The sequence below is a fragment of the Centroberyx gerrardi genome, chromosome 24 (genome assembly GCF_048128805.1).
Source record: "Centroberyx gerrardi isolate f3 chromosome 24, fCenGer3.hap1.cur.20231027, whole genome shotgun sequence".
Taxonomy (NCBI): Eukaryota; Metazoa; Chordata; class Actinopteri; order Beryciformes; family Berycidae; genus Centroberyx; species Centroberyx gerrardi.
Genome location: NC_136020.1, coordinates 18602345 through 18629562, shown reverse-complemented (window position 1 = coordinate 18629562; position 27218 = coordinate 18602345). Strand labels below are relative to the sequence as shown.

The window sequence follows — 27218 nt, the reverse complement described above, 5'->3', positions numbered from 1 at the left end:
GGGATGATGTCTTTGATAACGATGTCCTTGATGTGCTATTCTCAGAAATTGCAGGGGAAGCAGATGGATAAATGCATGTATGAATGGTGCTAGACAGCAAAATAAACCCTGCAGATAAAGTTGAATACACAGTCGTCTCCTGCTGTGTAAATTATTACTACATAACACGTCGTTTCAGCCAAGCAGTCCGATTGGTCGAATGTTCCCACCTTGTTGGTAACTCCCATAAAGCATTGTTTGCTGTTTTTTATTGCTTACTATTTCAGCTCTTGTGCAGGAAGCTTTTTACTGATGTTTCTTGTTATGTTTAATATGTATGTGGGCTACTTATTGCATCACTGGTGTACCTACACAGTAAAAAATGCCCTCTCCGGTTTTATTGTTATAATGCAGTGCAAACAGATTTATCCATAATTGGATAAATACATGGATGGATGTCTAGCAGAGATGAATGAGTACACTCACATTATTCTGGGTTTTTTTTGTGTGGAAAAAGTGCTGATAATTTGAAAAAGCAGGTTTGTTGTTTCCTTAACAACCAGCTGCTACTATCAGCAAACTGATGTCCAGAAACTCCACAACACAGCCAATGCAGTCCATACTGACTCTTAATGATCAGAGTAACAGCTTCTAACAACTTTACTGCTGCTGCTGCTGCTACTCCATTTTCATTCTGGTTGTTGTTGTTGTAAACTGTTAGCTGCCTATGTACCGTGAAACCCAGACTCTTCCTCATTGAGATTAGCTGGCTCTCCCAAACGTTGAACTGTTCTCTACTTCAGAAAGCGCTCTGCTCTGCACATCGCCTCGTAGCCTTCCCCCGATTTACTTTAATGTAAAAATGGCACTGTGGAAGAGTGTGAACGCGCCCGAAGCCTACAGATAAAGCTGAGAATCCGGTCTGACTGTTCCTCTCCTCTCCTGTTTGTCTCTCAGCCACCTGTCCGGCTCCAGACTCAGGGACCTCCTCCACATCTGCAGCCCCTTCATCAAACGAGCCTGCCTCATCTCTGGCTACGTGAGTATCTTATACATTTGCATTTGAAGTATTTGGCAGGGTGGGGTTCAAAAGGAGGCAGTAGTGGTATGTTGCTGTCCTTCACCTGGTGTTTTGTAACTGTACTGAGACGCTCTTTCCTCCGTCCTCCAGGTGGTGATCATCATGTCGTTCAGGCTGTGGCTGATGGGGGGATCCATGCCTCTCTTCTCTGAACAGGACAACCCTGCCTCCTTCTCCCCGCATCTGCTCACCAGGTCAGCAGTCACACACACACACACACACACACACAAACAACAACACCCTGCAGGAAGTGCAATTATGAGAGGCATGGAAACCAAACAAACACAGCTATTGAAGTATTCTTTGGCTAAGTTGCAGGGTTTCAGTAAGCTGGTTCAATATTATTTGCCAAAGGTGCAAACTGGTTCTGTGGTTTCAATCCAATCATTGCTTGCACAACAAGATTACATATTTATTTCTTTGCCCACTGATATTGAACTGGATGTGCAAGTTTAGGGAAACTCACTTTTGACTTATTGGCAGACAAGATACAATAGTTGTATTTCAAATGAAAGGAATTATAGGCTTCAGCAGGAGTTAGTAGTGAGGTATTTTGCTTCAGTAGGAGTAAGTAGTGAGTATTAGGCTTCAGTAGGAGTTAGTAGTGAGTATCAGGCTTCAGTAGGAGTTAGTAGTGAGTATTAGGCTTCAGTAGGAGTTAGTAGTGAGTATTAGGCTTCAGTAGGAGTTAGTAGTGAGGCATCAGGCTTCAGTAGGAGTTAGTAGTGAGTATCAGGCTTCAGTAGGAGTTAGTAGTGAGTATTAGGCTTCAGTAGGCATTAGTAGTGAGTATCAGGCTTCAGTAGGAGTTAGTAGTGAGTATTAGGCTTCAGTAGGAGTTAGTGAGTATTAGGCTTCAGTAGGAGTTAGTAGTGAGTATTAGGCTTCAGTAGGAGTTAGTAGTGAGTATCAGGCTTCAGTAGGAGTTAGTAGTGAGTATTTTGCTTCAGTAGGCGTTAGTAGTGAGTATCAGGCTTCAGTAGGAGTTAGTAGTGAGTATTAGGCTTCAGTAGGCGTGAGTAGTGAGTATTAGGCTTCAGTAGGAGTTAGTAGTGAGTATCAGGCTTCAGTAGGAGTTAGTAGTGAGTATCAGGCTTCAGTAGGAGTTAGTAGTGAGGTATTAGGCTTCAGTAGGAGTTAGTAGTGAGTATCAGGCTTCAGTAGGAGTTAGTAGTGAGTATCAGGCTTCAGTAGGAGTTAGTAGTGAGTATAAGGCTTCAGTAGGAGTTAGTAGTGAGTATTAGGCTTCAGTAGGCGTTAGTAGTGAGTATCAGGCTTCAGTAGGAGTTAGTAGTGAGTATTAGGCTTCAGTAGGCGTTAGTAGTGAGTATTAGGCTTCAGTAGGAGTTAGTAGTGAGGCATCAGGCTTCAGTAGGAGTTAGTAGTGAGTATAAGGCTTCAGTAGGAGTTAGTAGTGAGTATAAGGCTTCAGCAGGAGTTAGTAGTGAGTATCAGGCTTCAGTAGGAGTTAGTAGTGAGTATAAGGCTTCAGTAGGAGTTAGTAGTGAGTATTAGGCTTCAGTAGGAGTTAGTAGTGAGTATAAGGCTTCAGTAGGAGTTAGTAGTGAGTATTAGGCTTCAGTAGGAGTTAGTAGTGAGTATTAGGCTTCAGTAGGAGTTAGTAGTGAGTATAAGGCTTCAGTAGGAGTTAGTAGTGAGTATAAGGCTTCAGTTGGAGTTAGTAGTGAGGTGTTAGGCTTCAGCAGGAGTTGCTAGTGAGGATTGGGACTATCAACAGAGAGTAGCGAGGCCTGGTTTCCTCTCAGCAGTGTCAGTGTTTGTGGCTGTTGGTGTGACAGCATATAATCTGTCATTAGCACAGCAGCCTGCGCACACACAGTGAAAAATAGCTCTCCTCTCCCACGGCCACCTGGGAAATTTATACCGGATTCTCATATCCCACGTTCTGTCCTTCCCTCTCGCCTTGATTTCCTCCACTCATTTTGTCTTCTCCCTCCTGCCTGGCTGCATCTCAAGGACCTCTCTATCTATCTATCTATCTATCTATCTATCTATCTATCTGTCTGTCTGTCTGTCTGTCTGTCTGTCTGTCTGTCTGTCTGTCTGTCTGTCTGTCTGTCTGTCTGTCTGTCTGTCTGTCTGTCTGTCTGTCTGTCTGTGCTCTGGTCTTGGGCGTTCAACATTGGAGATGTGCATGAGGAGAGAGCCATAACCTTGAAGGCTGTTGCCCTGAGACATTGTCAATTTATGTGATACGTATGTATGAGAGAGTGGGATGACCTCTGTGTGTGTGTGTGTGTGTCTTCTATGTTTATGCATTCCATCTCCATCTGCAGAGATTTACCACCGATTATCCATCATGTCCGTGTTTTTCCGCCAGTCCATTTATAATTCATCACAGCGGCATCCCGACTGTCATTAATCTACTCTTTGTATGAGTGTGAGTGTGTGTGTGTGTGTGTGTGTGAATATATGTGTGATAAATCAATTTATGGAACTGGTCAACTCTCTCTGTCTTTTCCTGTCTCAGTTTCTCTGTTTCCCTCTCTGTTTCCCTCCCTGTCTCTCTCCCTGTGTGTGTGTGTGTGTGTGTGTGTGTGTGTGTTGACAGTTTCAGCATGATTGATTACAGTAACCATACATGATGTGGTTCCAGTGTCACATTTCATCCTCATCATCCACTGCGGTTATAAACTCTACTGTATCCAGCAGATGTAACACACACGGTCCAGTCCATCTGTTAGTGTGTGTGTGTGTGTGTGTGTGTGTGTGCATGCACACTGACACGTGCACATGTCTTCGTGTCTGTTATTGTGTTTATATTGGACTGACAGTGCTGCAGAGCAACGAGTGACAGCTCTGTTGGTTCAGCTGGGGCTATTTTGTTTCTTCCAAAGGTCAGGTATGTGTGTGTAGGTGTGTATGTCTATGTGTGTGTGTATGTGTGTGTGTGTGTGTATGAGATTGTGTGTGTGATAGAGAGTACTTCTTGTGTCTGTCTGTTACAGACAAGATAAAGAAAGGGGGGGGGAGAAAAATCCAAAAAGTGGTGCTGGAGAACTTTTTGAGGTCGTTGAGTCTTTCATTGAAGCCGCTTCATTCATTTGACGTTTTTGTGCCGCAGACGCCTCATTGTATAGCTGGGAGTGTGTGTGAAGAGGCGTAAAACAACTAAGAGTGCTGCTTGACACCTGAAGTCTGGATCCTCTTCCTATCAGACGAGAGAGAGAGGGAGAGCAGAACACCCACGCACCACCTGACGAATGACTCATTTTCTCTCTCCTTCCCCTGATCCCTCTCTACTTCTTCCTCTACTTTCCGTTTCCTCTCCTGTGTGTATGTCTGTATGCTTGTGTGTGTCTGTGTGTGTGTGTGCGGGCAAGTATGTGGGGGTGTGTGTGTGATAATTTGTGGTTAGAGGCCCTTGCAAAGTGTGGAAAAGGGAATTGAATTTATGGCCCAGACCCATCAGATGACGGCAGGTGGTGAACATTCTGCTGCATGCTAAACGGCCTGTCACCGCCACACTGGAAGGCTGCCTTATCTGTGTGTGTGTGTGTGTGCGCATGTGTGTGTGTGTGTGCGTGTGCCTGTGAACATCTCGGCAAGTCCTCTGCAAGTCTTTTTATGCCTATCGACCCCAGCCTGTGTTTATTTCGGATTGTCTCCTGTGTCTGTCTTTCTCTCTGCCCGTCAATCTTTTTAATAGCCAATCTTAACAGAAATCGAGGAGGAGGAGGAGGGAGGAGGGAGGAGGGAGGAGGGGGGGGGGGACAAAGAGAGCAGGGCAGTGGGAAAAGGGGGGAGCAGATTTAGCCCTTCTTCTTCTTTCCGACATCTTCTCATGGCCGTGTTCAGCGGGGGGATTCGGTCTCCGCTCCTCTCATGCCCGTCGGCGCACGGCGGCTACAGAGCCGCGTTGAGCCGGTTTATGGAAAACCGCTAGATCTTCCTGGAGGAAATCAATGCCCTACCTGCGGCTGGTGTTCGGCGGCTGCCTGCTCAGAATGTGATCCGACGCGGCCTGCCGGAATCGATGAGGACTTTAGCTCGCCGTCTATTGTACGGAGACCTCGATTTGCCCGGAGTCAGAGGGGAGAATCGACGTTTGAGTCGTGCTCGGATTTGTTGGGAGTCAATGATGGGAAAGGAATAATGATGGCAGCTGAAAGAATGAATACTGATGAATGAGAGGCAGTGCAGCTAAAGCCTGTAAAATTAGTACAGGTACTATCTACTGTCATAAAGTACAGCTAAAAAATCCTTTCTAATATTAGTACAGGTACTATCTACTGTCATAAAGTACAGCTAAAAAATCCTTTCAAATATTAGTACAGGTACTATCTACTGTCATAAAGTACAGCTAAAAAATCCTCTGTAAAATTAGTACAGGTACTATCTACTGTCATAAAGTACAGCTAAAAAATCCTTTGTAATATTAGTACAGGTACTATCTACTGTCAAATCCATTAGAATATTACAGTGATAAAACTTACTTGACTCTACTCAACTTGAGTCAAATTTACTCGACTCTGTTCTATTCTATTCTGTTCTATTCTACTATACTTGGCTGTCCTTTTCTACTCTACATGTTTCTGCTCTACTCCACTCAATCTATACTACTCTACTGACTGTTCTCTACTGTACTGTACTCTACTGTACTGTACTCTACTCTACTCTTCCACTCTACCTGACTCTATTCTACCCTACTCCACTCTTCTCTACTCTACCTTACTCTGCTCTAGCCTACTCAACTCTGCTCTGTTCAGCTCTACTATACTGTACTATACTCTACTGTATTCTACTCTTCTCCATTTGACTTGACTACGCTTTACTCTACTCCTCTCTTTTTTACTCTACTCTTGTCTTCTCTTCTCTTCTCTTCTCTTCTCTTTTCTCTTCTTTTCTCTTCTCTTCTCTTCTCTTCTCTTCTCTACTCTTGTCTTCTCTTCTCTTCTCTTGTCTTCTCTTCTCTTGTCTTCTCTTCTCTTTTCTCTTCTTTTCTCTTCTCTTCTCTTCTCCTCTCTTCTCTTCTCTTCTCTTGTCTTCTCTTGTCTTGTCTTGTCTTCTCTTCTCCTCTCTTCTCTTCTCTACTCGACTTTTCTCTTCTCCACTCGACTTTTCTCCCTGTTGCATTAACAGCCATGCAGTACTGCAGAGGTTGTACTGTATATACAGCTGTACTGCAGAGCGGAAGCCATTAGTGCTGTTTAGTGTTTACAGATATACAGCATCAGAACAGGACGTGTACACAGCCGCACTGCAGAGTTAAAGTCATTAATACTGATAGTAGATAACAGCCATACAGCTAAAGTCATTTCTCCTCCATTAGAAACCTCATCGCTCTCCATTGAAGAAGAGAAGGAACCAATTTTGGCAGTAATGACGAGTCACTTAGCCATTGAGCTGTCTGTCTCTGTCTTTCTGTGTGTGTGTGTGTGTGTGTGTGTGTGTGTGTGCCTGTATTTCTGTCCTTTGTCGTTTGAGTTTTAGATCTTTGGGGTGAGGACATTTTTGCGAAGTGAGGTCATTTTGGCCACTCCGCACTTCCTCAAGGGGTTAGTTTAGGGTCAAGGTTAGGGGTTTAGGGACTGAATGCAATCAATGGAAGGTCTTCATAAGGGTAGAAGGGTGTGTGTGTGTGTGTGTGTGTGTGTGTGTGTGTTTCCACTGTTGTGTGCGCTGGAGTAGCACTCATCAACGGCCGTGCCCTTTATAGCGCCCTTTTCTCGTTTTCTCCCCCTCCTCCTCCTGTCTTTTTTTTTTCATCCGTCTCTCCCCTCTCTTCCTCACATCATTCACACATTCATTCAAGCAGACCCGGTGTTTCTCTGGCTGACCCTGTCCCGGCTGCTTTAATAGCTCCGGATAGCTGCCACACTCTGGGCCAGATCAATACTTCAGACAGCCATGCAGGCCTCAAGTCTGCTGAGAGAGAGAGAGAGAGAGAGAAAGAAGAGAGAGAGAGAGAGGGGAAAAGATGAACGCAGCAAAGCAAAACCACCAGCAGCACAACGCAGGCTTTTAGCATTCAATACACTCCGTGTCTTGGCATAGGCTTACATGATCGGGCTCTAAATGTCGGGTTAGAGAGTTACACCTAATCAATATTTAACCTTGGAGATCCTTCTGTTCAGTTTGTCCTCAGGTGAACTTCCAAATAGTTTCGGTGTGGAGATAAAGACACGATGATGATTGATTGATGATATTTATGAGTATGATTTATGAGCGATGGTGTTGTTTTGTGTGACTCAATTTTTTCTTTCCCGCCCTTCTCCATTTCTCCTTCCTCCTCATCCCTCCCACCTTCGCTCCTCCTCTCTCCATCCTTCCTTCTCTCTCTCCCCATCCTCCCTCCTACCTTCCCTTGCTCTCTCTCTCCCTCTCTCTCTTCCATCCTTCCTTCTCTCTTTCCATCCTCCCTGCCTCCTTCCCTCCCTCCTTTTGCTCCGTTCTCTTTCCCTTCCTTCTTCTCTCACCTCCCCCTCACCCCCTCTCTGTCCCTTCCTCCACCACTCTTTGCCTCCCTCTCTTCCTCTCTCCTTCTTTGCCTCCCTCTCTTTCCCTTCCTCCTTTTCTCCCACCCTGTCCTTCCTTCCCTCCCTTTCCCTTCCTCTCTTCCCGTCTCTATATCTCCCCCTTCCATCCTCTCTCCTCTGTCTTCCCCCATCCTTACTCTTTGTCTCTCCTCCACTCTCTTCTATCCCCTCCCTCCCTCCCATTCGCTGCCTCCTTCTCGTCCCCCTCCTCCTTCTCTCTCTTCCCTCCCTTCTCCTTTGCCTCCCTCTCTGTTCCTTCCTTCTTCCCTAACCTCCCCCTCCCTCCCTCCTTTCCTCTCTCCTTCTTTCTTCCATCCCCTCCTGCCTCTCTCCGTCTCTCTCCCCATCCTCTCTTCTCTCCCTCCTTCTTTGCCTCTGTCTCTTTCCCTTCCTCCTCGTCTCCCACCCTCTCCTCCCTCTCCTCCCCCCTCCAGGTTTCTGACCTACTGTTACCTGCTGTCCTTTAACGCCTGGCTGCTGCTGGCTCCCGTTGTGCTGTGTTACGACTGGCAGGTGGGCAGCATTCCCCTGGTGGAGTCGCTGGGAGACGTTCGCAACATGGCCACCGTGCTGCTGGCCGTGGCCATCATCGCCCTCTGTCTGCACTGCGTCTCCTCGCTGCAGGTAAGGGGCCGGGGCGGGAAATGAGGGGGGGGGGGGGGGGGGGGGCGGGGGGGGGGGGGTAGCAGGTGAAAACTAGCTTTGTGTAGCATTTTATGTTTCTCACAATTTGAAAAAGGCATCCGCACACTCAAAATCTGTACAAAAATCATTTATTGCGAGCTTTCGGTCAGAGCAACTTTCTTCAAGGCATAAACAGGCAACAAGTGAACAAAGCAATATTAACAAGTCACTTAATTCCCCCACTGCAAAACACTTGTCATCCCAACACGTGACCAAGGGAATTGTAGTCCCAAAGACACCTGGCAGACTACAAATAGACACAGCAATAGCACACTAAATACAATATAGACAATATTTAGACTTAGACTTAGACTTAGAAAAACTTTAATGTCCTCCAAGAGGCAATTTGTGGTACAACACAGAACATATAGACACATTTAAAGCATCAAATCAAATAAACAGAAACGACAATAATCCAAATCATCTATAGCAGCCATCATAAATACCATCACAGTCCAGGCAGACATTTAAAGTGCATATCGATAACTGTATACCTGAGCATATAAACCATTGAAACCATTGAAACATGGTGAATGAATATACTGGAATAAACAATAGAGGTCAATGCTATGTGGAGGCATCAGGCAAGAGCCATCATAAAACAAAACATGCAAACATAATACAATACAGCCAAAATCCTCATTTAGACCCAGAGGTTGCAATGTTCCTAAAGAATGGATCCAAAAAGCTCTCTTGTCCCCCCTCTAGGAAGATCAGAGTGTTTCTCAAAATTAAAACCACATTTCCCATAAATCTCATTGCTTCCTGTTGCAAAGAGAATGCCTTTCTTCTCATCTCCCTCTTACATTGCAGATGATATTTGATTCAGGGAGTCTCCTGAAATTCCCCTGAAATCTGGCCTGGTGGCACACAATGTAGAGGCCTGGTAGAGGCTGCAGATCTTCCTAGCCGTGGTCTTGTTGGCCATGATTCATCGATGGTAAAATACTACATGTAGCACCTTTAAAACGAGCTTATCGCTGGCTACATGCATACCAGGTGTGAGTATTTCTGGGAAGCACAGTGCAAAAACACCACAGCAATGCCCGCTTGGCACCAAAAATGTCTCCAAAATAAAGAAAAATACAGGAACTCACAGATTACCACTTTAACATCTAATGTTACTGCTAGCACACACTCACAATGGCCTGCTCTGGTAGCATTACATCCACATTAAAGGATTAACCCACTTACAGTGAAGAAGTCCAACAAATAACATGCAAAACCGAAGTCAAACAATGTAATGTTGTAATACGACACGACTTTATCAGGAAACCTGGGAACTTGAAATGAAATGAAAATCTTTAACTAGCTCCCACAATGCTTCCACCAGCAGTTTGGGCTGTATGTGTGAAACATGAACCGGAAACGGCAATCTTCTAATGCGGCAGCGGTGAAAAATAGCCGCAGCAGCAGCAGTGGCTTGTGGGCCGTCGGCTGGCCTTTAAAGGTTACAACGACAGGCGTTTCACGTGTAGTTCAATGATTCAGTGATTCAATACGAGTTGATTGGAATTTGTCTTAGTGAGCTCACTTAAACACAGACAAACACATAGAACCACTCACTTATAAAACACATAATACATTCGAAAAAGAAAGTATAAAACAGATAGGTAACATCCAAGCCATAAAATAATCATAAAAGCATAAAACAAATGGGTAGAATAAAATAAACTCCAACACATAAGAACACCATGGATAAAACACGAGCACCTGCAGGGGAATTAGCAGCAACATCAAACGACCCACTAGATAAAGTGCTTCAAGTGCGTAAGTGCATAATAAAAAAACATCTGCCGTATTGCACAGTTATTTAAACCTACTGAGCGGCCTGCACTGCTAAGTTTAGAGTGTTAAGGAGGCAGACCGCTTCAGGATATGTGCTATTCTGGAATCTGGATGTTCTGGTCTTAACACTTCTAAGTCTTTTTTGAGAAGGCAGAAGATTAAAAAGGTTGTTAGCCGGGTGAGAGGGGTCCTTCAGAACTTTAAGGCCCTTCTGTTGTAGTCCAGCCTTATAGATTTCTAGCCTGGTAAGACCATCCTGATCACGGGACCTCACATTCTGTTTCGCTCCACGGATCTGTGTCTGGATCGATGTGGGTGGGAGTACTTGCCTTGAAAGACAAAACTCCTTCAGCCAATCAGCAAATCCAAATTCAAATCCAGTCGGAAGAACGGCGAAAACGTCTTTTCCGCCGAGAAACTCCGCTAGTGCATACTCTTGTTCTTGTTTAATTGTTGTTATTGAGTCTATTTCTGCAATAACTGCACTTATGGCTGTGTTTACTCTACTAACGTTAACGTTACCGCTCGTTGCTTCGGGAGACGCCATTACTGTTTTGCCAGCGGCGGCCTGTATTTCACGTCATCAACTACGACGCAGTCCCTGATTGGCCCGGTTACGTCATCAACTACGACGCAGTCCCTGATTGGCCCGGTTACGTCATCAACTACGACGCAGTCCCTGATTGGCCCGGTTACGTCATCAACTACGACGCAGTCCCGGATTGGCCCGGTTACATTGTAATTTCAGGAAATCGATGTGGGCGGCTGGAAGTCCAGACTGATCCGTGGAGCGAAACAGAATGTGAGGTCACGTGATCAGGATGGTCTTACCAGGCTAACAGATTTCCGCTAGGGGTGGGAGATCGCATCCGATAATTCTTCGATGCAGTACGTACCACTTTGTCCAACTGTCTCCTGTCCTCAGCTGACATGTTGCCAAACCACACAGTTATTGCGGAGGTAAGGATGCTCTCCACTGCTGCTCTATAAAACTGCACCGTACCATTCCTGGATGTACCACATTTTCTCAGTTGTCTTAAAAAGAAAAGTCTCTGGTCTCTGGTGTTATCCCCCCCATTTCAAGGTGGAGGAGATTGTCACTCCCAGGAATTTGTAGCTGTCCACTTGTTGAACTTCCTTGGTTTTAGAAAAGTTTAGAGAAGTTCAACAAGGACCCAGTGAAAACCCTCACAGTCACATCAGCGCAAGTCGATGCCGGGCCTTCTGGGAAAAAGAAAAGGTGTTGTGCATGGTTGAAATAGCGCGCAGACACACTTCAAACACACTCACACACTCGCACACACGCTGCATGTTGTCACCTAGTCACCAAACACACACACCGCCGCACACACACACACACACACACACACACACACACACAGGAACGCAGAGAGATTACATACATATCCGTTCTCTTTATTACTTTATATTTTCAAGCCAGGTTCATCTCACACACCTCCTGTTACCGTGGAGACAGACATTGCTCCGTGAAAGGTGTGTGTGCATATGTGTGTGTGTGTGTGTGTGTGTGTGTGTGTGTTTTCACAAGGTTTTTTGGCTGCGGGGAAGAGATTTTCTCTCTCCCAATCAACACCAGCTTTCTGTAATACCTCCTTTCCTCCCTTAGCGCTTTACATTCTTCGTTTTTTTTTGTTTTTTCTTCACACCATGCTTTTCTACTTATCTCCTTCTTACATTTCAGATGATATTTCATTCAGGGAGTCTTTATCTAACTGTGCTAGACTTTCTGGGATAAAATATTCATCTAACAGAATACCTTTAACTGTAAGACCTCATATAGTCTCACTGAATGATGCCAAATATTGGTGTTATTTATTGACAATCCATAGTCTAGACAGAAGAATAGGATAGAATAGAATAGAATAGAATAGAAAGATAGTGTTGGACAGTATTTCTTTTCGGACTGTTTATTCTGTAGATTAGTATTCACATCCTCTCGACGAAATGAAAAAGTCACAGCTCCGTCACGCTCGTGAAGGCCTCACGCTCAGAAAAGTCAAAATATTTCAAAACAATTCTCTTCTCATCTATCAAAGCTTCAGTGGACCCCGTTTTTTACCGAGCTCTCTGCCTCTGAATGTGTGAGGGGAGGCAGAGAAATGTCTCCTTGTGAAAAAAAGAAAGGTTTTATAACACTTCACACTTGTGACTTGTGGGTGAGAATGAGGGTCGGGGTGTCTGTGAGCGATGTTAACGCTGAATATGATATATAATCTATATAATAGAAAATGTAATTTATACCATCTATAAACACATTACTAAGAATGAAGACTCTGACGTTATTGTACAAATTACAGTTTCAGTCTACGTTTTGAGTTAAGTGAATCCAAGGACCCCAATTTACTCCAATTCACGTCATGTGGTGTGTGCATATGTGTGTGTGTGTGTGTGTGTGTTTGGGTATTTTCTTGTGTGTGTGAGTGTGCAGAAACTCCCTGTGTGTGTGTGTGTGTGTGTGTGAGAGAGAGAGAGAGAGAGAGAGAGAGGAGAGGAAGGGGCGGGCTGTGACATTGAGCCCAGAGATAAAGGTGAAGTAACGGACCGGTAACAGAAAACGAGGCGGCCTGTTGCCTCACAGGCTCTGTGGTTATTAAATTAGACTGAGACTGTGTGTGTGTGTGTGTGTGTGTGTGTGTGTGTGCATACGTCAGCATTAGGGTTCGACCAATATGGCTTTTTGAAGGAAGATACAGATATTTTTTAATTGAAGCTGCCGATACCCGGTATTTTGGTATTCAACGTCTTTAAAGCTGCACTAGTTCATTTCACATGCTGGCGGTCTGAAATGGCGATGGTGAGACGTAACTGTTTGAACTTCACTACCCAGAAATCCTGTAACATGACATCAGTAAACTGCACCCAGCAGCTCATGGTCTGTGATGCTTTATACCAAAGGAAACCAAAGAGACGAGAGAGGAAAAGATCTAACGTTGGTGAGTCCAGCTTTCTCTGGACGGAGCGCTAGTCTGCATGTGTGTGTGTGTGTGTCTGTGTGTGTGTCTGCAAACGTCTGCCTGTGTGTGTGTGTGTGTGTGTGTGTGTGTGTGTGTGTGTGTGTGTGTGTGTGGTTTGCGCATTGATGTGCACAGTAGCAATACTTGTTCTGCAGTAGTGATGTTGATGGTGTTAATTGTAATCGGAATGTCTGGGTGAGCTAATTGTCTCTCTCTCTCTCTCAACTCTTTGTCTTCTTCCTCCCTTTTCTCTCGCTCTCTTAGTGTTTTCTTATCTATTTCAGGTTGTTGATCAAGGTTATTGATTAAGATTATTGATTAAAGTTATTGATGAAGGATGAGTCCTTTCCTCTCCTCTACGCCCTTCCTTTCACATCTCTCTCTCTTTTTATCGCTACACTACATATGCACACATAAACACTCTTAGTTTCTCTCTCTCTCTCTCTCTCTCACACACACACACACACACACACACACACACTTCTCTCTGCCCTGTGTGCAGTGTGTGTTAAGGTCTCAGGATACTGAAGGACAGCAGTGTTCAGCAGTGTAGGCGTGACGACTTCAGCTGAAGCGTAGCTTTTAAATGAACAAGGAAAGGGCATTTTTACATTTTAAATTACAGTATAAGTCCTCGCCGTCAAGGAAAAAAAAAACTGAACAAGTATGAGGTGGCGTTGTGTTCCTGATATGAAGCAGCAGCAGAGACTCAAATGAGACCAAACCAGCAGAAACCTGAGGAGGAATCTGGCAAATGTGTGTTTTGGCACAAAATACATTTTAAATTAACTTTTTTCCCCTGCCTGTGCTTCCCAGTTTTTCCTCCCTCTCTCCCTCCATTTCTCTTTCCTCCTCTGTCTTTACCTTCCCTCTTGTCTGCCTCTGTCTCCCTCACTTCCTCCTTCCTTCCTTCCCTTTCTCTTGTTTCTCCCTTCCATCCTTCCTCCTTTTCTCGATTCTCCCTCTCTCCTTCCCTCCTTCCTTCTTGCCTCCCTCTCTCCGCCTGCCTGCTTTTCTCTGTCTCCCTCCCTTCCTCTTCTCTCTCTTCTATCCCCTACTGCCACCCTATATCTCTCTCCCCATCCCCCCTCTCTCCTTCCTTGCCTCCTTCTCTTTCCCTCCCTCCTTTTCTCCCATCCTCTCCATCCTTCCCACCCTCTTATTACATTTTAAGTGAATCATGTCGTCCCTCACAAATGTTGCAGGTTAATCAGTAACAAGATGCATCATCCCTCCAAGTTTCATCAAAATCACACCGGTGATGTCAGAGAAATCACATGACCTTTCATTATAGCGCCCTCATTAGCCAATCAGTGTAATTTGTAAGGACAGCTGGATTTGTGTAGCAAGTTTCATGCCAAACACACTTCCAGTGTAGGAGTTCAAATTGTGACCTTTAATTACAGCGTCCACATTAGAGTAATCAGTCTAATTTTGTAACGGAGAGCTGGATGTGTGTAGTTTTGTGTCATTCAAACGTACATTTTTACCGTTACTTATAGCGCCCCCTTTAGGCCCATCAGTGTAATTTTTCAAACGCTGTAACTCAGTGAAAAGATGCATCATCCCTCCAAGTTTCATCAAAATGAGATCAGTGGGGTCTCAGATATCATGTCATGTAATGGAACACACTTCCAGCTGATATTAAGCTGCAGTTCCTTTAGCAGTTCTAAAGCCAAATTAAAAATCTGGCATAAAGCTAAACAAACATGCAACAAATGCACTTTGCACTGGTTTTTAAATTTTGTACACTTCAGTGTCTAGTGTCTGTTGTGTGTTAGAGTTGTGTGTTTGTATATATGTGGATTGTATATATGTATGTTTTCAATTATAACCTGCCAAGGGACTGCAGATGAAAATGATCTCTAAGCGGTACAATACATCAAATGGTAACATTTATGTTTACATAAATATAACATTGTACATGGGTCCTTACCAATACATTAAATAAATAAATAAATAAATAAATATTTGAGTTAAAACGTTGGCTTTTTAATTGTAGCGCCCCCTTTAGGCCCATCAGTGTAATTTTTAAAATAATGTAACACAGTGACAAAATGCATCGTCCCGTCGTGTTTGTCAAAATCAGGCCAGAAATCAGACCAAGGATCAGGCAAAAAAATAAATAAAAAAATTCTACCCCTATTCATCCAGTCGCCCAACCCTAAAGTGTTTCAACTTGTTTAGTGTCCTGTGTTCCTGTGTGACCGGTTGAGCGAGGCTTTCTGTGTTCGGAGCTTCGTTCTCGGTCCTGTGTGTTCTGCACATAAAAGGACCGTCGTCGTATTGTTGAATTCTGGGACGGACTCTCAGGAGCGATATCGTCTCTTTTATGAATATTTTGGGGGCTGCAGAGCGGGCGGAGAGGGTCTGATGGTGTGTGTTTAAATGTTAATTGTACCTGCGAGGGCCGTCGGCACTGTAGATATTGTTATTGTTGCTTGTGTGTGTGTGTGTGTGTGTGCGTGTGTGGGGTTGGTGAGTTTTTAAGGTCATCGTACTTCCTTTCTCCTCTGTTTTGTTGTGAGAATTATTGTGAGAGTCAAGGTCTCTCTCTCTCTTTCTTTCTCTCTCTCACACACACACACACACTCACACTCCACCGCCTTTAAATTGCATGCAGCTGTCAGTATGAATATGTTTCTTTGAGCCCTGTGACCTTCTCTCGCTGCAGAGCTGTTCTATTCTGTATACAGAACGCTCTGATGACCCCCCCCCGTGACCTCAGGAAGTAATTGCCGCATCAGTGTGTCTCTTCCCGCCCTCGCCCTTGACCCCAGGAAGTGATTATCGCGGCGTTAACGGCCTCGCGGAGAGTCCGGAGGGACCGCAAACCGCAGCTTCCTTCCTGCGTTTGTGTTCGTTTTAAGCGAGCTCCGTTTTGGTCCAACACACCCTGAGGAGGAAAAGATATATAGATATATAGAACGGGCTCTGCAGAAAGGCAGTCCTTGACCTGCAGGAACACACACACACACACGCACACACACACACACACACACACACACTATGTGACTATGTTTGGAAACTGGCAGGGAACGAGGGCATGGGAGGCTTTTGGCAGTGACTTCTGTATAGTAGTCACAGACTGCATGACTACAGCATGTTCTGCTTTTACGCGTGTGTGTGTGTGTGTGTGTGTGTGTGTACGTGTGTGTGGTCAGTGTGTGTGTGTATCTGTCTATCTGTGTGAGCGTTTTTGTGTCTGTATCTGTGTGGACAGTGTCTGCGCTTTTGTGCCTGCATGTGTATATCGCAGTGCCAGTGGTCAGTTTTTTTGTGTGTGTGTGTGTTTATGTGTGTGTGTGTGTGTGTGTGTGTGTGTGTGTGTGTGTGGTGCCAGGCCATCTGTGGTTCTGGCTGGCCTTTCCAGCGTGGGCGGCGGGTCCCTGGACAGTTTCTGGCTTCTCTTCCTGGATGGTCCTACTGGGTCCACTGGGACTGAAGCACACAGCGCTGACCAGTGCCTCTTACTGGGAGATCCAGTACATTCCAGTACAATGAGGGGGGGGGGGGCAGGGGAGGGAGGAGATGGGGAAGGAGGAAGAGGAGAAAGGAGAAGGAGGAAGAGGAAAGGATGAAGGGATGGTAGAGGAAACGACAGGAGAGGAGAGGAGAGGAATCGAAAGGAGAGGACATGAACGCAGGGAAGGGAAGAAGAAATAAGGGGCATTTGGGGAGAGCAAAGTAAGGGAGGGAGGAGAGGAGAGGAGGAAGAAGACCCCCCCACACACACACACACACACACACACACACACACACAATCCTGCATCTAATTTTTCCAAACTTGGGGTGAGAAAGCAGGTACGGCTACACCTGTAATGCTGTTTGTCCGCTGGGAATCACAACGTTGGCATTTTTTTCTCATTATTTTCATTTGAAAGTATGTGTTGTTGCACGTTCCTTACAGTGTTGACAGGCTAACCCAGAACACTAGACGGTAAAACTATTTCAACCTTTAGCGCTGAGCTTCAAACAGGTTTTCATTAGTCTCACAGCAGCGGCAGGAGCCACGACCATCGATTCCCACATGCATCTGTCCAGCGCTGCTCGCTCCCCCCAGTTTCGTCAAAATCAGATTAGTAATGGCTCAGATATTGCATGTAATGGATGGATAAATGTACAAACGTACGAACAAAAATCGGGAAATGCGTTGTTGAGATTCGTCATTTTCCCAAGTTTGAGATATTGTTTGTGACACATGGATGAGCCGACAAACGAAAGAACAGACGGAGAGACTGACAGATGAACAGAGACACTAATTAATGACTACAGAACCTAATAGATGAAAAGAGACACTAATAGATGAAAAGAGACACTAATAGATGAAAAGAGACACTAATAGATGAAAAGAGAAACTAGATGAAAAGAGAAACTAATAGATAAACAGAGAAGCTACTAGATGAAAAGAGAAACTAATAGAGGAATGGAGAAACTAATAGATGAAAAGAGAAATAAATAGATGAATGGAGAAACTAATTAATGAATACAGAAACTAATAGATACACAGAAACTAATAGATGAACAGAGAAATGAATTAATGAAAAGACAAACAAATAGATGGAAAGAGAAACTAATAGATGAAAAGAGAAACTGATAGATTAAAAGAGAAACTAATAGATAAACAGAGAAACTAATAGAGGAATAGAGAAACTAATAGATGAAAAGAGAAATAAATAGATGAATGGAGAAACTAATTAATGAATACAGAAACTAATAGATAAACAGAAACTAATAGATGAACAGAGAAACGAATTAATGAAAAGACAAACAAACAGATGAAAAGAGAAACTAATAGATGAAAAGAAAAACTAATAGATGAATGGAGAAACTAATAGATGGAAAGAGAAACTGATAGATGAAAAGAGAAACTAATAGATGAATGGAGAAACTAATAGATGGAAAGAGAAACTGATAGATGAATGGAGAAACTAATAGATGGAAAGGGAATCAAGTAGATGAGCAAAGAAACTAATGAACAGAGAAACTTCTTGATGAAAAGAGAAACTAATAGATGAGCGGAGGAACTAATAGAGGAATGGAGAAACTAATAGAAAAACAGAGAAACAAATTGATGAACTGAAACTAATTGATGAACAGAGAGAGGACCGGACAAGTGACAGGAAAGACGAGGGAGGCACTGACAGGGAGGAGGTGCAAAGAGGTGAATGAGGAAGATGAGAGAAGGAGAAGGAGGTCTGCCGTCGCCATGGTAACCGAGCACCAGCCTGGACACCAGATCTGTCGCCTTATGGTCGAATCAGGAGAGAGGAGGGGAGGATTGAGAGAGAGAGAGAGACTGAGGAGAGTGGGAGATAGGGAAGAGAAGGAGGATCAAGAGAAAGAGGAGAAGAGAATGGAGGAAGCATGAGAAAGAGGGATGGGAGGAGAGGAGAGAGAGAAAGATAGGAGAGAGGAGAAGGAGGGGAAAGAGGGAAGTGAGGAAGAGGAGTGAGGGAGGAGGGTGAAAGAGAGAAAAAGTAGTGTAGAAGTGGAGGAGGAAGAAGAGCGAGGGAAATAGAAGAGAGGAGGAGTTTGGAAGAGAGAGAGGAGACGGAAGAGGGAAGAAGGAAAGAGAAAGTGACAGAGAAGCGGAGGGGGGAGAGGAGAGAGCAGGAAGGAGAATAGGAGGAGAGGAAGGAGGAAGAGGGAAGAGAGAGAGTGGGAGGAGAAGGATACAGGAGACAGGAGGAGGAGGAAATGTAGAAGGAAATGAGAGAGAGAGAGAGAGGTTATGGTGGAGAGATGGAGGTGTGAGTGTGTGTGGGTATTTTTATCCATGTCTCTGTTAAGTGCAAATTGATAAAAACGCCCCAAATTGCTTTCCTGCACATATTTTTTTCCATTTCATTTCATTCAATCTGGTAGTTTCATTGAGATCCAGATGTCTCTTTCAAGATGGAACCTGAGAACAAAAACATTCATAAAATTGACCAAGAAAAATGCAGGTAACCTTTTGTCTTACAGTCATCCAACAGTACTAGATATACCAGCTAAATACATGGTACTAAGTAGTATTACAGAATACACATGGTACATCTTCATCTTAATGAAAATGGTAAAGGAAAATAAGTTGTAAATGGTACGATAGGAACCTGGTAATTTCAAGGGAAGTCCAGGTAAGTTTCATAAACTTTCCAAGTTGGTAGAGCTATGAACAATTACTCTATAAGAAAAGCTAATATATAGGAAAATATTGCCTTAATTCCTTGAAATTACACAATTAAGTTATTGCAAATGTAAGCTTGCAGTACCTACAAGACAGCTCCTGGAATTGATGGATAATAGAGAAGGTGTTTTTAAGAAGGTCCTTAGGAATTAAGCTGTTAAACTCGGGCTGTTACCATCCTAAACCTGGGACAGGTATAATGTAGTTACTTTTTAATATAATTCAGCTGTTTCTAAGTATGTACCTGCTTAGTTACAGCTGTAATTGCTTGTTAACTTACTCTTCTCACCGTATATTTACCTGGTTAATACCTAGCTCCAGATTCTCTAAGAAAGCATAGCGAGGGAAATCTGCACATTTTTTTGCGGCTCAGTTGCTTGAGCTAAGACTGCAGATTGTTTGTCTTATCCACTGAGACATTTATGCAAATCAAATCATGGCACAAACAAAACCATGAAAAGAGCACAAGCTAATATCCCCCTTCATCAACTTCTGTGTGCTTCAGCTGTAAGACTAATCCACCAAGGCTGCACCCTTACGCCTTAAAGCCCCTTTGTAATTACAGTGTTCTCTGATCTGATCTGATTCCAGGATGAAGCCTCTCCTCTGCTCTCTGACTTCCAGGTGATAATACCTGCATCTTGCAGCAGTGATAGAAGTCATTCTCAATTGAGAAAACTCTTTACACAAAGTCTTTGTTCCACCTTTCAAAGGATCTTATACGTGCTACATTCGTTTAGGGGAGTTGGTGTTGAAGCATTAGTGAATTGGACACAATTTGCCTGGCCTCGCCTACAAATAACTATTATGTGGGCAAAGTAATGAGATTTAGATGTAATTTGCATATGCATGACCGTGACAGGTGCAAAGAGGCTTTATTGTTGACGAGCGCTGTAGAAATGCTTTCCACTCACTGCACACAGTTAGTAGCATGGCTTTCTGATTTGGTCATTTAGTGCGCACTCTTGTCACTGTTTGTACCAAAACAAGGACATAGCGTTATTGAAATAAAATATCATAGAAAATGTGAGATATCATTGCTTTAAACTGAAGAAATAATACAGATTTTGAGTGTGCGGATGCCTTTTTTTTCGAGATGTCATTGCTTTAAAATCACTGAGGGAGACAAGAAATTGTAGTTTTGTTGCATCGTGACAGAAGCCAGTCTGGCTAAGATCAGATTTGGATATAAGAGACAGGGAGAGAGAGAGGAAGAGAGAGAGAGAGAGAGTCTGACAGTGTACATGTGTGTGTGTGTGAGCCTGTGTGTGTGTGTGAGTCTATTACCATATCAGTTCAGACCTAGCTATCGCAGAAGTCCCTTTTTTTTTTGCTTGTTGAATTTCTGCAGCACTTTCACTCCATCTCCCAGAGGAATTCATTGGAAAAACATCATCCATCCTTTCAGCCATCAGAAGGGAGACGTTTAAAATGTCTGTCACTCTCATTCAGTGTCTGTTTGTTCATCTGTCCATCATATCTGTCCACAACCATATCTGTGTTGATATTAGTAGCTCGCAGTTTGTCTGTGTGTGTGTTCCTCTGGATGATACGCAGTCTGGGATCATATCAGTGACTCTCAGTGTGTTTGTGTGCATGGGTCTATAATATTTGGTCCATTACCAGTCTATGATGCGATCAGTAGCTCTCAGTTTATTTGTGGATGTTTATCTGTTTATAATGTGTGTATTACCAGTGTCAGATCATATCAGTAGCTATCAGTGTGTTTATGTTCATCTGTCTATAATATTCAGGCTGTTATTGCTCTATGATCACATCAGTAGCTCTCAGTGTGTGTGTGTGTGTGTGTGTGTGTTCATCATGAGTCTATATTATCACTGCAGGTCCATTACAGTCTAGGCTGGCATCAGTAGTGGGCTCATGGACGCTGCTGGGCCACACTGACAGCAGAACAAGACACTGATTGGAGCGACACTAATCAACACTTGACAGTTTTCTAGGTCTCATTACTGCTAATGAGCCGATCCACTGAACCCAGCGAGGGGCCGCTGGTTCAGCCAATTACAGCCCTGTTTGTTCAAATAAACACAACTATGGTGGGATGATGTGGCAGCAGAGAAGACAGAGGCTGTGGGCATTATTAAATATGAATGGGTTTAGATATGGGCTCTATAGAAAAAAGGAATTAACTGTAATTTGATAATTCGATTGCCTTAATTGCTTCCCAATCGCACAGATGATTGAATATTTAAGGCAGATTGGTCACGGCTGCTGAGCGTCTGTATGTGTGTGAGTGTGTGTGAGAGAGAGAGAGAGTGTGTGTGTGTGTGTTGGCAGAGTCTGAATGGCAGATATTTAACATTCATAATGAATGTGCTTCTCAGCCATGCTGTTTGAAGCCGTTACACTTGGCGCCTATGAGGCTTGTTTTGCTATGAATGTCCTCACATCTCTCTCTCTCTCTCTCTCTCTCTCTCTCCCCCCCCCCCCCCCCTCTCTCTCTCCCTCTCTCTCTCTCTCTCTCCCCTACAGAAGCAGGAGAGCAGGGAGGTGTTGGTGGGTGTTTTGTTCCTGGTGTTTCCCTTCATTCCCGCCAGTAACCTTTTCTTCAGGGTGGGATTTGTGGTGGCTGAGAGGGTTCTGTACATGCCCAGGTGAGTGTGTGTGTGTGTGTGTGTGTGTGCATGCATGTACCTTCATATGTTTATTGATATGTGATCATATAACTCCAGACTAGTAATTTCCAGTCATATTATCAATGTAAAATAGTGACTAAACATTATTTCTTGAGAAAATAATCCAACTAAAGCAGGTTTTGTTAGATATTTTCTTGATTCTTCAGATTAAAACTACTTTTTTTTTTTTTTTTCATCCACTGCAGTATTTTATCCAGCTTGCCTTTCATTGGCAGGACTTAGGAGTGGCTAAGCAACATAACACTAATGATATTAACTTTTTTAATAATTTGAAGTCCCATTTTAAAAACACTCATTTACTCGCTGGATTTAATGAGATGGCGAGCATTCACCTCCCCTGAGCTGTGGAGAGCAATTTGGCGTGTGTGTGTGTGTGTGTGTGTGTGTGTGTGTGTGTGTGTGCATGTGTGTGTGTGTGTGTGTGTGTGTGTGTGTGTGTGTGTTGTTCTCTGCTGTTCTTCTCACTCAACAGCCTCTCCACTCTCATTGCAGAAAGTCTTTGCTAGCCTACTTTCTATTTCTGCTCTGTCGCTCTCTGCCTTCCTTTTCTCTCCATCCATCAATCTGTCTATCATTCCCCCCCATCCCAGACTCTCTCTCTTTCATTCTCTTTCCGTCTCTCTCGCTGTCTCTGTCTGTTTCTCATTCTCTCATCCCGTACTCACATAGTTAAACTTTCTTTCCATCTCTCCCTCTCTCTTCTTCCCCTCATCCCTCCATCTCCATCTCAATCCCTCCACCTCTCTCTTTCCATCTGTATCTTCCCTCCATCTTCTACTCCAGGGTAAATTGTCATCTCTCCTCTGTTCACTCCAAAGGTCCCTTCAGTCATTTCCAAGGGCTTTGCATTAATCCCTTTCCATTTCGCTCTCTTTATCCGCGCATCTGCAAGAAAAGTGCTTTTTGCTTGTTCAGTCTGTCCTTCTCTCTGTCTGTCTGCCTCTTTGTTTCTCTCCCCCCCTCTCTCTCTCTGTCTCTCTCTCTTTCACTTTTCTCTTTCTCTCTCAGACTCTGCTGGTTGTTAATCCTCCCCCGTTTTGCGATGTGTGAAGTGTGTAAATGTTCCCCGTGAATCATGGGATCCATAGGGGACTGTGGGTGACCTTGATTAGGCTTAGAGGGCCTCTGGGACACACATACACACATACACACACACACACACACACACACACACACACACACACACACACAGTGAATGCTCCTTCCCAGCAGGGGGCTTTAGCTGGAGGCAGATGCCTTCGGGGGGTAGAGCTCATGAAAATCCCCTGACTTGATCTCGCTCTGCGCTCACTTAACCTCCTGCATGGCTAATTGCAGTGTAACCGTCAGCCGACTCTTCAGCCACTTCAGATCTCAGTTCAAACAGCAGCTCCCCTCTCTGTTCCTCGTTTTTCCTCACCGCTCTGGGACGACCGAGGCTCGGATGCTCCAACCATGGAAGCAGTCCTGTCTCCGCATGGCTAGTGACGCGTTTAGAAGTCAGAACAACGCGAGGCGTGCTGCGCTGCCAGCCTGCTGCGTTGTGTTGTTGTCGCTAGGCAACCACAGAATCAGCCGGCAATCAAGTAGCAGCCAATCAACCTGCTGATGTTTATTGTGCTGGCTGGCCTCGACGTGATTTAGCAAAATTATACAGATATTATAAACAATAAAAGTCCATGATAAAAAGTTAGCGGAAATGTGGAGTGCAGCTCTAATTTGCGGAGAAGTCCTGCCTCTCCGTTGATTCAGTTGGATAGCAGAGAAAAAACACAACAGTGAGGTAGGGCATCTTTCCGTGGTGAGTTGAACTTTTTTCAACTTGGGGCTTTCAGCGCACTCTTCCAAAAACACGAGATGTCCTATACGGGGTAAAAAATGCAAGGCATCCTGCAACGCAAAAGCAGCACAGAAAATGCGTCACTTACAATGAAAACAATTAGGAAAGGACGCCCTCTGCTGCTAAAAACACGTCCTGTGTAATCGGCCCTTAGACACTTGAGAAAAAGGATTGGAGATGGAAGAGGGAACGGAGAGAAGGAGTGTTTCTTCTTCTGTCTCCTATCCTCTGCCTCTCCTCCACCTCCCTCCCTCCCATCCTCTGCCTCTCCTCCACCTCCCGCTTCTCCATCCCTCCCTCCCATCCTCTGCCTCTCCTCCACCTCCCTCTTCTCCATCCCTCCCTCCCATCCTCTGCCTCTCCTCCACCTCCCTCCCTCCCATCCTCTGCCTCTCCTCCACCTCCCTCCCTCCCATCCTCTGCCTCTCCTCCACCTCCCTCTTCTCCATCCCTCCCTCCCATCCTCTGCCTCTCCTCCACCTCCCTCTTCTCCATCCCTCCCTCCCATCCTCTGCCTCTCCTCCACCTCCCTCCCTCCCATCCTCTGCTTCTCCTCCACCTCCCTCCCTCCCATCCTCTGCCTCTCCTCCACCTCCCTCTTCTCCATCCCTCCCTCCCATCCTCTGCCTCTCCTCCACCTCCCTCCCTCCCATCCTCTGCCTCTCCTCCACCTCCCTCCCTGCCATCCTCTGCCTCTCCTCCACCTCCCGCTTCTCCATCCCTCCCTCCCATCCTCTGCCTCTCCTCCACCTCCCTCCCTCCTCTCCTCTGCCTGTTAATTCTGCTAATCTTCTCCCTGCTTAGTTCGACCAGGGAGTTTCTCTTACAGTGGAGGAGTCGTCTGCAGAGGCTAGCAACAGGATTAGCAGCGATTTCCATGCAGACAGGTTTAATATCGCCTGTGCAACACTCTGCAGAGCCCAGACCACGTCAACACAGCAAAGCATGACAGATCACAGCACAGTCCAACAGTCTGTGAAGTGACAGCAGTGTAGAACAGTGCAGCTCAGGTATGGCTGTAGCTATTCCTGCCCTAAAATGATAACGTCCCAGCATGCTTGGGTGCAAACTGAAGGGGCTGCATGCGCTTGTGTGTGTGAGTATTTCTATATGCAGCGGAGGCTTCTGGAAAACGAGTGAAGCAGAACAGGACGGAACAGAAAAAAACCCGCTATTGGCTCCCGACCTTGCCGCTGCGTTTCCGTGGCGACATACGAGCGAGGCTTCGTTAAGCAGCGGTTGTTGCCGCTTCAGCTCAGCGGCCCTGAGATTGCAGAATAAAGAGGAAAGTCTCCAGCATAAAGGAAATCATTTAACGGCACAAACAACGCAACTCAGAGCGGCGGAAATGTTTCACTGGAGGCAAAAACAGACTTTACAGTAGACTGCTGCTAGGGTTTAGTGGAGAGGAGCTGCTGAATCACACGAGATACCATCACTGTCATCCTGCACTGTTTCAAACACCCACACATACACTCTGTCTCTGTCAGTTTCCCTCAAACTCACCATCTGAAAACAACATAAAAGTAAGACAGAAATACACACACTGCCGCTACTTCTACCGTTATGAGGATGTTCCATTGGCTGACATTCATTCACTAACCCCTAACCCCTAACCCCTAATCTTAACCCGCACCAGTGCATGCCTAAATTTAAACCTAACCTAGACCTAAACCTAAACCTAATCCTAATCCCTAAACCCATGTCCTAACCTTAAACTTGCCCATTAAAGAAGTGAGCGCCGACTAAACTGTCCTCACTTTGCAAAAGCGTCCTCACTCCGAAAGTCTAAAACTCAAACTGGTTCTCACAAGGATAGAAGTACAAGAACACACACACACGCAAACATGCACACACACACACACACACACACACACACACACACACACTCATACACACCAGTACCCAGTACCCTTGCTGGGATGTTATCATCTTGGGGCAGGAAAGGATATACATGTCTTTTGTGTGTGTAGAAGTGAGTGTGTGTATGCAAGCTTGTGTGTGCATACCTGTTGTGTGTGTGTGTGTGTGTGTGGGTGTGCGTGCTTGTGTATATGTGTGTGTGTGTGTGTGTAGCCCAGTAATGCATGTCAAGGGGCACTTGTCTAAGAGCTGAATGGGGTTGTTTTTCAGAGGAGAATTAGCGTAGGCTAATCTCATTCTCTGCGATGCTGATTCACTTGCTGTCGGGTTTCAATGTCACACTGACTGCTAACACGCACGCACACACACTCGCACACACACACACACACACACACACACACACCGTTAACTACCTTGTCATTCAAACATACTGTGCACAGCTTGGAGTCACCTTGCCCAGGCTCAGCAGAGAATCAGAGAAGCTCTCCAACAGCAGCATGTGTCCTATAGGAACAGATATACAGTATATATATATATATATATATATATATATACTGTATATACTAGGCTCTACAGTGCATGCTATCAGAGCAGATACAGTATATACCAAGTATCCTGTGTACTGTGGTGGGAAGCATAGAGGCTAGAGAAGCAGGCTGGTGACTGGAAGGGTGTCAGTTCAGATCCATGGACTGGCCGCCCATCAGAGCAGATATATCTGCTATGTATGTATCTACTGTATCTACTGTATCTACTGTATCTGTGCATTTGCTGCTATATGCCTGACTTAGTCTCATATCCTCAGTATTGTGTTTATCTACAGTTCAAACTGTATCTATCTATATAGAGCATGAGCTGCTGTATTTCTGACTCATCACATCTCCTCCTGTCTCCTCTCTTTCTCTATATAATGAAGCTGCTGTGGAGGCCAGTGTTTTGTTGCAAAAAAAAATTCTGATAAGGATTTCACTTGAGGTTTTACTTTTTCCTGAGTTAAGCAATTTAGCTAAGAAAGTTACACCAAACACCTCACACTTATTCCTCAGGTAAGATTAAACACCACAGTCAGTTTGCCACAGTCCAGCTTAAATACGGTACGAATATCCCACAGTTGCCAAAAAAAAAAAAACACAGACATTAGATTTGTTGAAGCTAAAACTAACATAGCTAGCTAACCAAGTTGCTAACATTAAAGGATAAGGCTGGTGTTTTTTAATGCATCGCTTACTGTCAACAAATCCTATGAAAATAACAAAATCAGCAATGATTTTGTTTTGCCAACAAGTCTTGTCCATGTAGCCGGTGCCCAATGAAGCCATGTCCCAGCAGCCATAGAACTCCATTGTATTAAAAAAAACGATTAAAAACAGGTCAAAGAGCCGTGCCGTTGCTCTGGGCAACATATTTCATCATCACGATGCACCGGGCCGGCCGACTTTTTCCTCAAACAACTTAATAAGCCGGCTGTAAACACGTTTGCGATCTCAGGAAAGTAGTTCCGTAGCACCGAAAATAGTCCCCGGCGTAATGAAGAATTTGTTCCCATTTGAATTTGATTTGGTAATAACTAATAATAACTACAACAGCCTGACTTTTCGTGGGAACAGTTAGCGATTTTTAAAATGTAAACTATGTCTTTGTGAGCTGTATTTCAAGGTTTTTAGCTTACAATTGGAGCCAGTGACTTCCGGGTTGACGGCTAA

General features: G+C 44.6%; 1 protein-coding gene across 1 annotated transcript in view; it reads left to right on the top strand.

The window, feature by feature from the left end:
- Positions 1–27218, top strand: part of tmtc1 (transmembrane O-mannosyltransferase targeting cadherins 1) — a 93790-nt gene that overhangs the window by 46348 nt on the left and 20224 nt on the right. The window contains exons 5-8 of the mRNA XM_078281998.1: positions 937–1018; positions 1151–1254; positions 7995–8184; positions 21670–21791. Of these exons, the coding sequence (XP_078138124.1) occupies positions 937–1018; positions 1151–1254; positions 7995–8184; positions 21670–21791 (498 nt within the window). The remainder of the gene's footprint in view (positions 1–936; positions 1019–1150; positions 1255–7994; positions 8185–21669; positions 21792–27218) is intronic.